Source organism: Prosopis cineraria, unplaced genomic scaffold (assembly GCF_029017545.1).
Source record: "Prosopis cineraria cultivar Desert tree isolate PC_DT_omini unplaced genomic scaffold, ASM2901754v1 PC6, whole genome shotgun sequence".
Lineage (NCBI taxonomy): Eukaryota > Viridiplantae > Streptophyta > Magnoliopsida > Fabales > Fabaceae > Prosopis > Prosopis cineraria.
In genome coordinates this window covers 8,934,534-8,946,088 of record NW_026555337.1, presented here as the reverse complement: position 1 = coordinate 8,946,088, position 11,555 = coordinate 8,934,534, and the positions used below count along the sequence as shown (strand labels likewise).

The following is an 11,555-nucleotide window of genomic DNA, read 5'->3' as shown; positions in this document are numbered from 1 at the left end:
GAAAAAAAAAAATGCTTCATAAGAAATGAGGGAAAGAAAGGGACTTGGTGGTCATTTTATGATGTACCAAACAGCTGGGTCCACCCTATGTTCCTATGTTGCAAAACCCAAACAAAAAGTGTTCATATTTCCCCTGCTTTTCAAATTTCTTTCGTCTGCTTTCCTTAACCATAAGGATTCTAACAAAAGCCCCACTTTTTCTTTCTTTATTTTTAGCATTTCCTCCATTTGTCAATGTTGCTTGACTCCACTATCAATGATGAAAGTGATATTAATAATTAATAATTAATAACCACAAAACAAGAGATAAACAACAACAATGACTGCATAAGCATCATAATTTTAAATTATGAACCATAATTACATTAGCCACCTCTACACGGTTGATCCCAAAACTTTGCTCCCATGTCCATGCTATTCTATAATTGCAATTTAAAATTATAATGACTTCAAATTGATACAGACAAGACAAATCTATCTGACCTGGTCTTGCTTCCAATAATTCCAATAAGAGTCAAAACGAAAGACGAAGAAACAAAACTGATATCTTGGACTGTACTCTCAAGAGAATGCTCGTCCTTGAGAAGAAAAGTCCATCTTCCTCTTCTTCTTCTTCTTCTATGCATCGAATCGATCTCTGTCTAACCTCCTCTTCATCAAACAGATATATGACACATACAAACAACCTACTAGACTCTCCGAATTTGGATTTATTTCATAGCTATATTATGAGACAAGGCACGTGGTACCGTCAGAAAAAATATGTGCAGTAATCTAGGACAATTCGAAATGTTATCGTGCTTCATTGTTTGCTTCCTTTGCAGTCAAAAGATGATGTCTCGAGGAAGAAGACAAGAAAAGCAGGGGAATCAACGAAGAAGAAGGAGAGAGCTTTGGCATTTCATGGAAGAAAGAAACTCGAATTATACCGTCATGTTTGGCACCTTGTGGAAGAAAGCAAGTCAGAAACCTCGCGAATCATTCTGTAAATCAGTAAACAAACAAGAGGGGGGAAAACAATCATAGGTTCAAGAAGGAGACTCCGACTCAGAGACTCTGGGCGACGTCACCGGAAACAGAGGCAGAAGCGGCGGCTCGGAGTCTCTAGGAGTGGTCAACGGCGAGGGGTGCAAATAAAACCCCTTCTCGGCGATGGCCCTCTCCTCCTCCTCCGACGAAGACAGCGAGGCGGAGGTTAAGAGCGGCGAGGACGACGACTTGTCAAAGGGGTCGGAGCCGTCGTCATCGTTCAAGGGCGTGACAGGGCTGAGAGAGAGGGAAGGAAAATCGAGCAAGCTGGGAGAGAGAATGTCTGGCTTGCGAGACGAAAACCCAGAATTGGGAGGGAAACTGGGAGCGAAGGTGTTGATGGTGAGAGAGTTCTTGAGGTTCTTGAAGCCCTGTTTCTTGGGCGTGGTCTTCACTGGCGGGATAGGGAAGGTCTTGGACGGCGGAGGAGGAGGAGGAAGGGAATCGGAGGAGCCGGTGAGCATCTGAACGACGTGCTTGAAGGAGGAAGTATCGGCATGGACGAAAGTGGTGGGGTAAGGATTGGAATCAGATCTAGGGATGCTTCTGGGAGACTGTATGGGAGAAGGATTCTGGGGCTCGCGAGGTTTTGAGCTGATTTCCATGGATAGAGAGAGTGAGAGAGAACAGAGAGGCAGAGCAGGGAGTGAAAGAAAAGGTTTCAGCGAAACAAGAGGCAGAGAGGGTTGCTTATTTGCCCCCGTTTTGTTTCTTAGTGCTCTCCCTTTCTTTATACTCTTCTCCTCTGTTTCTTTATTATTATTATTATTATTATTTATTTTTGTTTTTTTTTTGAAGGAGGACTATCTCTTCCAATAACAAAACCTAATATTTTGTAAATCAAAATCTTAACCAAAATTATTTCATCTTTCAAGCCTCCTAAATATAAGTCAAGTCTATCATTAGATTAATTTAAATCATTGTTCTTATAATTGAACCAAACCATTTAGTTTAATCAATTGATGCAGAAATTGGCCCATTGTTCAATTTAGATGCAAGGAAAAACGGTGAGCCAAAGAATTGGTTGAATTGGTTAAAACTGGTGGTTAGACACGCAACACATTTTTTTTTAATTTTTTTTAAAGTTAATCCATGTTTCTAAACAGTATAATTTATGCATTTCCACATCAAAGAAGTATGAGGAAGGAAGAAAAATGAGCAAATATAAAGGAAATATTTACGCTTGTATTCTAAAATAATGGAGAATTAATGGATATTATTTTTTTGCTATATATTTATTTTTTATTTAAATGTTTCTTTTATTATTATGGATGGCTATTTCTTTTCATTTTAAGCATATATGATCTAAAATACGTTAATTTATTCTATATCATCAATATTAGATATTATCCATATTAAGGTATTAAATGCAAATAATATACTTTTCTTAATTAAGTTGTTATATACACAGTAAAATGAAGGTCGATATTCAGATTCCCACTACTTGTCTAAGTACGAGAGCTTCTGCCACTAACACTAACTTTAATTGATTAATTAACTACCTATTTTCCTCTTTGGTTGCGAGAGGGAAAAAAAACAGAGAATGGTAATCAAGAAACACATATGCTCGAAAATTCTGTCGTAGCTGAGCCTTAATTTTATCTGCGATACTATAAAAAACTTTTTTTGTAGATGAGTCTTAATTTTATCTGTGATATTATTTATAAAACTCAGTTTAAAATATTTTATGACCTTATAAATACTTTATTCGTTAAAAAATATAATGTATTTTTTAAAAATTTAGATGCTAAAAATATAAAATATTTTTAATGTTTCAAGATATAATTATTGTGCATTTTATTAAAAGTGTTCCTAATAAAAAAACTACTTTATATTTACTTTAAAATAAAATATCATATTAAATAATGATAAATATAAAAAATTGCATTAGTTTAAAAAAAACTAATTACTTTATTGATGATATACTTTGATAAAAATATCTTATATTTTTTACAGTAACACATAAAATAGTATTTTAAGATCCCATGTAAGCACACATGAATGTCTACCAATTTAAAAAGTTAAATAATATTAAGGATTGATGTATCAAAAGAAAAGTATTAAGGATTGATAGGTTTACCGAGTCAATAAACTTGTTAGGTTTTTTTTTCTTGTGATTTTATTTAGGAAAAATTAATTTTTTAATTTTTTTAATTTTTAATTCACTTATAACTCAATCTCTCAATTATGACTCACTGTAACTCAGTCCCTCAACTGTGACTCACCTATAACTCAATCCCTCAACTTTTGAATCACTTACAAATCAGTCCCTAAACTTTTATTAATTTTTTTTCATGTTAGCTTATATCTCACATCAATGAGCAAGAGATGAGTATTTTAGAATAATATATGAGCATTTTTTATCCCTCTTATTTGATAAGAATTTTTAAAAAAAATAAAAAAATAAAGACCGAATTATAGGTGAATCAAAAGTTGAAGAATTGAGTCATAGCGAGTTATAGTTAAGGGACTGAGTTATAATGAATTATAATTAAAAGATTGAGTTACAAGTGAGTTAAAAGTTGAAAGATTAAAAAATTTATTTTTTCTTTTATTTATATTCAATGATATGATAAAGCTGCAAATTCTAATTCTCATATTATTTGACTTTAGAGTTGAGAGAGTATTTGTTTGATTGGATTGGAGACGACACATTCTTACATTAACATTTCTATTAATAGGAACTTAATTATTTGACTGTGCACTTTCAAAGGCGCGTGTAATGCACCCACCAATTATATGACGGCCCAACTCTGTCTCTCCAGCCCTACCTCACCAAGTTCACAACATGACAAACATACTGCTTCAAAGGTGTCAAGATCATCCTACCCAAAAAAAAAAAAATGAAAAATAAATATCAATATCAAATCAAAATTGCAATTTTTTTTGTTAAATTATTTTCCTATTAAAAAATTAAATTTTTTTATCTTAAAAAATAATATATCTTAAATAAATAATATATAATCATAAAAATGAACGGTCTAAGTATTGCTCAAACAAACTAAACTCGGTTTCACTTACTATCATCCAAATGGCCTCCCGTTCTTTTTTAATTATATTCGTTTTATGGTAAAAAAAATACACGTTTAAGTTATAATATTTTTTACCCAAAAAATGTTAAACTATCTTTTTAGTAAACATATTATATTAATCAAGTACATATTGATATTTTATCATTAAAATAATAAACGTAAAGATATTTTAATTAAAATATATACCATTATTATCATCACATTTATGCTTGAAATATATACAACGATCACATATTGCCGGCGGGGCTTTCTAAGTGAAACGGACCGTATTCTTTCCTATAAATTTTCAAAATTGTCCCTAAGAATTAAAAACTATGTTTTTTTTAAATATAGTGAATAAAAGGAAAACATTATCAACACCACACATTAGCACCAATTGATATGTCATTAAATAAATTAAATCTTATTGATAATTATAATTGATCAATTTGTGTCTTATAATAGTGCAAATGAATCAGTTCGTCTCAAAAGACGAAAGTGCAGAAACAGAACCTTATGGGATTCAAAGTTGCATTCTCACTATCTATTATATATATGCCATTTCATATCCACTGTCCATTGTAGTTTCACATTTCTTTCACAATCTTTTAATAATATTTCGAAAAGTAATAAATAAAAGGGTATCCAGTTCTTATTACTTTAAGAAACGTTCGCATCCATATCATTTTTATGGGAAATTTTATGTATTGCTAATATATTAAATCATCCATTATATATGAATTCAATTCAATATTTAAGAGACGTTTGTAGGTTTTTGATGTTGGATGATCTTGCTTTATTTTATATATAATAATATGATATTTTATTTATAAAAAAGCTTTTGAAAATAAGATCTTAAGGCTGTTTTTTTTTTCAGTCAAACGATCTTAAGGCTTTTATAATATATAGAAGTAAAAGTAAATGGTTAGTACTTAGTATTTCAGTTTCGTCATTGATGCTTCAATATTTAGTTTAATGCCACAATTTAAAATGGATAATTGAGTAAATTGGTACCTAAACTATATATAAATTTAGGAGTGAATGAAATTATAAATTTATTTTTTATACAATGTTATTTTTTAACTTTTAAAAATGATTCATCAATAAAAGTTAATTTTGACTGTTGCTTAATCAGAAATGAACAAAATATAACAAAAAGGGACTAAGAAAATTTTATTAATAATTTTCTGAAATTTCTAAGATCCTTCTCTAATCAACTAATAGTCAAAGTTAACTTTTATTAACAATTGAGGCTAGATTGTATTATTTTTAAAAGTTAAAGAAAAAATTGCATAAAAAATGAGTTTAGAATCTCAAACACTCTTAAACATGTAATTTAATGGTCAATTTGCTCCTTTAACAATTTAAAATCATAACTTCCATGATTAGATCAAATAGATAATTAAATGAATAAAAAATACTGTGTATGGAGAGATGTAGTGAGAGAAATATATCATAGTTATTATAATTAGATTGGAGATAGCGAAGAGGTGAAAATAACAAGAAATTGATGAATCGCTTAATTATCCAATCGTAGTGAATTAAAAATTAAATAAATTGAACCAATCACGAGAAGTTCCACCTATCTCGACAAGTCATGGCCAATGTTTATGGTCACTAGACATTTCATGTTAAACCAGTTACATTGATGCAAACCCTAAACCTATGCTTAGAAAATATCAGAGTGTAGAGAGAGAGAGAGATGATGAGTTGGTGTAGCAAATTCATTGGTATGTAAACAATCATGAGTTTTCATTTCTTTTCTTTTGGATGAAGAAAGATGCGCGTAGTCTAAATAACGTTGATTAGTTCATAAGAATTCCAATATCACAAGTTATGAACAATGTGACTTACTTCAAATTCAAATTTAAATTTAAACCCCCATGCAAAATGCATATATGTAAAATAAAAGGCATATATTCTCGACGTCCTTTTTTTATAATCTTCTAGAGAATAATATTTTGAATGAGATAGTCTCTCTTTAATCATTGTACATACAATATAGAATGAGACTCTAGCTTTAATCTTTTCAAACAAAACAAGTTATAAAGAGTGAACGGAAAAATACGATGCCGAACGTGACTATGAAGTGGGAAATGAGTAGGCCTTGAAGAATACTTGAGAAGCCAAGATATTAATTAATATTAATTAATAATAATATGAACACGACGGCAATTCCTATGCGATATGTCTTCAAGTCTCGATTCCTCTCTCTCTCTCAATATATACATATTAATCTCGGGAAAAAGACTTTTCTTTTATTTAATTATCCTTTTGATCTTGTTGGACGACACAGGTGATTGGAAGCAGTAACACGTTAATCATTGATATTATGTTAAAATAATGAACCCTTTGACACTGTACTCTTCATATGTGGTTAAAAACTTAAAATAGGATCTTCAAGACAATATTGTATCAAACTATAGTTTGAATTAAGATAGTTGTATATACCACTTATATATTATCCAGCGGCGTGCTTGGTTTGGATAGTTAAAAGAGTCAAATTAACTTATCTTAAAGTATTGAATTTGAGTCCTAGAACATGTAACTATATTAAATAAAAAATCGAAAACGTCTCTGATATACCCATAAGACCATCAATGGCAAAAATAGTTCCACACAACAGGGTTCTGGGTTAGTTTAAGTAGATCGTAGTAATAATCACAGGCTTCTCAAGATTTTGGATGATGGAATAAAAATGCCCCCCCTCCCTATATACTTGTTTTTTCGATAAAAACTGCAGATCACACACGCGCGCCTGCACAAAGTTCCAGATACACAGACACCTAGAAAGTTTGACGAAAAATTAAGTCCAACTGAAGTAACCTATGGCCTACAATATGCATGCAGCCAATTAAAGTAACATGTTGCTATATATTATCAAATATATGCTGTGTTGATTGTTGAATTATTTGCAATTCTTTCACAATAAAAGTTCTACAATATGCTTTTGATTAATAACTGGACACACACACACACACACAATGAATAACGATAATTGACTTTACTATTGTTCTTTCATCTTATAAAATAAAATAGATAAAGTTTGGACTACTTAAACCTTGATCATATATAAAATAAGAAAAGCTAGTGGGTGGTCCGGAATTGGCAGGCTTCATTTGAGATTAAACGATGAGAATTTTATGTAAATTAGAGTTAATTGATTAGTGAGTTTTAAAATAAAAAGGTCAAGGTTTTTCAACATTTGTTCTCTTTTAAGCAATATCTCGGATTTGAGTATTATAAATGAACAAATTTGACATATCATATCTCTATTTTTAATCATTTCCAATGACAACCCAAAGCTTGGTTAATTATAAAACTAATGGAATTATTAACCAACTTAGGCCAAATTAGATTGGTCATCATCAATTGTTGTCATCAGACAAATTCTAGAAAAGTAGTGTTCTAAGCTGTAGATTACTTATATTTGGTTTGGACAAAAGAGTACTGCTTTTGATTCTGTACGTGATAGATGCTAGGCAGACACAGAAATGAAGAGGGATGAGAACAAGAGAGAAATTAATTAACGAAGAAAAGTTCTTGTTGGACAAGCCACTGAATTAATTGGTATAAATGATTTGAGTCTTTGTGATTATGAAGTGAAAGAAAGACTTTGATTTAATTATTTTATATCTTCTTTCATCCTCTTCACATCACAAAAATAATCTCCCCCGTAATATTGAAGAGTTTTAAACAATAAAGTGAGGTTAAGTTAATCACAAAGATCGCTGTGCGTGAATAGGTTAAAGATAGGTATATAAATTAATATTCAACTGTTAAATTGATTTTACGTGGTTGAAATTAAACCTCTTTTGATCTTTTGGTCAAAGTTAATGGCCCTACACAAGCCTTAGATTTCAACAATGTCATAGTGGAACTCCATGATAGAGAAAATATACTTGGGCTTCAATTTGATTAACTAGGGTGCTATACATAGCTAGTTATACTCGTATATCTTGTCTCAAAGGATAATCTTTTGTTCCCAAAAGAAAGCCTAAATTACTATTTATGCACGTTTGATGGTTGAAAACAAAATATGCCTCTTGGACATGCTTTGATTCAACACTTTTGAATTTTAATGATACCTTCGCCCTTGGGTGATGCCCTTTTCTTTTCTTGATGAAATATTAAAGTTTATGATGCTATGTTACTCCTCTATTAAGTATATTTAAGATATTTTTAATCAAATTATACTCTCTAACTTTATTTAATTGTCTTTAAAATTACATATTCTTTTCATATTTTTTCTTATTTAATAGAATGTCCCAACTAAAAATATTATTAATTACACCTTAGCTAAGGATATTGTTAGAAAACTCTACGTTAAAAGACTTAAGATATCTTATATTTTTTAACATGATATTTTAAAAAAAATGTTTTATAATATTGAACTGATGAAATATATGTTTTCATTCCAGTGTCAATCAAATATATTAATTGCTTATTAGTAGGATTAATTCTTTTACAATATTTCCTCAGTCCTAATTCAATTTGTAATCCATTTTTTAATAAAATTGTGCATATTAATATAACCTTAATCCTAAGTTTATTAAATATACTTTGCAATTTTATTTTTTAAAATATAAATAAAATTTTCAAAAATATCCTTAATTATTTAATATAACCTGCTTTGTAAAACATTAAATGAAGAGAGAGGAAAATATAATAAAAAAGAAAGGGTAATACCGAAACAATCATAATTAATAAAAATTTTATTTTTATTAAAATATCTTATATTTTAATATACTGTTACTCCATAAATGCCCTATAAATTGGGGGCGAAGAGATTACTTAATGGAAGGGTTAAAAGGAGGCGGTGATAGTGGAGAATTAGATGAGATTGAGAAATGAAAGAGAGAAGATTTGGTCATAAAAGAAGAGAGACGATTTAACGCAAGCGAGAAAAAAGTGTTGGCCAAGTTGCGTTTAGTCAAGCCTGGCTAGTAATGGGTGACATGCATGTGATTCTTTTTGTTTTTTCAGTGATGAAATAAAAGACTTTGAACCGTACGAGAAAGAATATTTGTTAACAGTGCGTGACTGATCACACTAATTAGCTACTCTCTCTGTTTTTATATATATATATATATATATATATATAAAGAAAAAACTGCATCGCACATATTAAAAAAAATCAGTTGATTATAATAATTATATTTAAAAATAAAAAAGTAAATTAAAATGTATTGTATTAATCAAAATAACTATATATTAATTGTTTCTTGTTAATACAAATTATAATGGATGATTTAAAAAATATACAATAAATATTTATTGCAATGGGTAATTTTGTTTATAAAAAATATAAATAAAAATGATATTTTTAATAATAAAAAATAGAGGGAGAGTACTGCTATAGCTAGACAGAGGATAACGGGGAAAAGGGTTCACTATTTCATAGATGCATGAAATAAATGTTAAGATCATAACTTAAATCTTTATAATCTTTTGTGATTATTTTTATATATTATTTTAATATAAATCTATCATATCTTTATTTAATATTTTAAAAGATATTTATTATTATTTAGCATAATATTTTTAGTTGATAAGAAGCTTTATATATATATATATATATATTTTATCTTTCTATCTTCTATAAAAAAGACAATCATTATAATAATTCTTATTTTTTTATAATAAAATTACTTTCTCGTTGATTGTGTATTTTTTGCTGGGAGTTTCCTCACGTGAAATTTCTGATGCCATCTTTTATCATTTTTCTCTAATAAATTTTAATTATTTTGTCATATCTACATTCATTGATTATTTGCATACTTCTTAAAAAAACTGTTTTTGTTTTACATCAGAAACAAGAAATTGTGTTGACAGGGTGATTACGTTGTTGTTGTTGTGTCCCCTCTCTCTACTGTTTTTTAATTCGTAGTGCTTTCCTCGTCATGGCATGTGCGTGTAGTAACAGCTGAGAAAATTATTAAAAAAAAGGCTTTATTTTCCACCAGAGGAGGCCTTGTGTTCTTTTTCATTGGACTTCGTGCCCCTAAAATATTGGGATGCCACCCAATAAAAGTTACTTTACCGCCTTCAGCACCACCTTTGTGAAATTTATAATGCCTCTCGCACAAAGTGTCGTCATGATCAGCTCATTGTTATTATATGAACAAGCTAATGGTTATCAACTCCCCTCAATGCAAATTATCGGGTCAAATCTAGCCATTTTTAAATGCCAGATTCGTTAAAATTATTGTAAATAAATGTGTAAAAAAATTAAAAAGAAACATTAAAATGCATCCTTATTTCAATTTACTATACTTCTTGAAAAGCTAACTTTTCATGAATTTCATCATTATTAAATTTCATCATTATTTTTTTTTTACAAGGGGTTTAAATTATATTTTCAAATAGATAGGTTAATTTTATTGTTTTGGGATGGTGTGAAAAATGGCATATATACTGTAAAGATGGGTTACAAATATGTAAGGGAGAAAAGAATTGTGATTGTAAAAGATCCTAGCTCGGAGAATTAATAATGACGTTTGGCATAAGATTTGGCAGCTTAATTGTGTGCCTAAGATTAAGCATTTTCTTTGGAAATTAATGATAGGTGCTTTACCTACTTATGATGCTTTATGGAAAAGAAAATGCTTGAATGACTCTGTGCGTAAAATTTGTGACGATGAAGAGGAAACATATGATTTTGTTATGTTATCGGGCTAGAGCTGTCTAGTTAGGTAGTCATCTTAATGGAAAATTAAAAGGTTCTTGATAACTAGTATTGAATATTGGGTTACTACTGAGCTTATGAATAACAACCTTTCTAATATGATTAAGTGCAGAATAGCTTTTACTTGTTAGGATATTTGAAAACTTTGATGTAGCTTTGAGTTTGAAGGTAAAATTGTTGATCCTATTGAGATGAATGTTTTGGTTGACAAACGTTTGTGTGAAATTAATAATGTGCTAATTTCTAAATCCATGAGAAAGGTTGATGTAAATAAGAAAGTGAAGTTGCCTTAGTATTTTCCAGATAAAGGTGGGGCTTTTGATGAGATAAAAGGCTATGGTAGTATTGGGATTGTTAGAAGAGATAATTTAGATAATTTTGTGACAGTTATAAGTGAAAAAGTGATAAGTTCTTCAATTTTAATTATTGAAACTTTAGCTTTAAAAATGGCTTTACTACTTGCTAAGGAACTTGGAATTGTGAGTATATGTGTTAAGGGGAATTGTGAGGTCTTATATAAGATTGTTATTGATAATAGGGCTGTTACTTGTGACTGAAAAAGTGTTGGCATTATCAATTATATTTGTTGCTTATGGCCTTCTATGAAGAATTATTTTTTGTCTCTTGTTTGCAGGGATTGAAATAAAGCTGTGGATTTTCTTGCAGTGGATGCTAAAAGGAAGATGGAACCGATTGGTTTGGTGCTGTCAGCTCCATCTACATTGGCTTAGATTATGCTTCTTGACAAGGCTAAAGCTTTGAATAGTGATGATGTTAGTAGGAATGTATCTTTTGTAAAGAAAGGCATTGATTGATGACTTTTATTG

The 11,555-nt window shown here is 29.9% G+C and overlaps 1 protein-coding gene across 1 annotated transcript; it reads right to left on the bottom strand.

Annotated features, from left to right (window-relative positions):
• Nucleotides 1–307: 307 nt before the first annotated feature.
• Nucleotides 308–1,737, bottom strand: LOC129314275 (VQ motif-containing protein 4-like). The gene has a single exon (XM_054957667.1). The coding sequence runs from the start codon at nt 1,632–1,634 to the stop codon at nt 1,029–1,031; it is 606 nt and encodes a 201-aa protein (XP_054813642.1). The 5' UTR covers nt 1,635–1,737; the 3' UTR covers nt 308–1,028.
• Between the last annotated feature and the right edge of the window lie 9,818 nt (nt 1,738–11,555).

Coding starts and splice junctions, on each gene's coding strand:
- LOC129314275 (XM_054957667.1), bottom strand. CDS start 1,634: ATGGAAATCAGCTCAAAACCTCGCGAGCCCCAGAATCCTTCTCCCATA.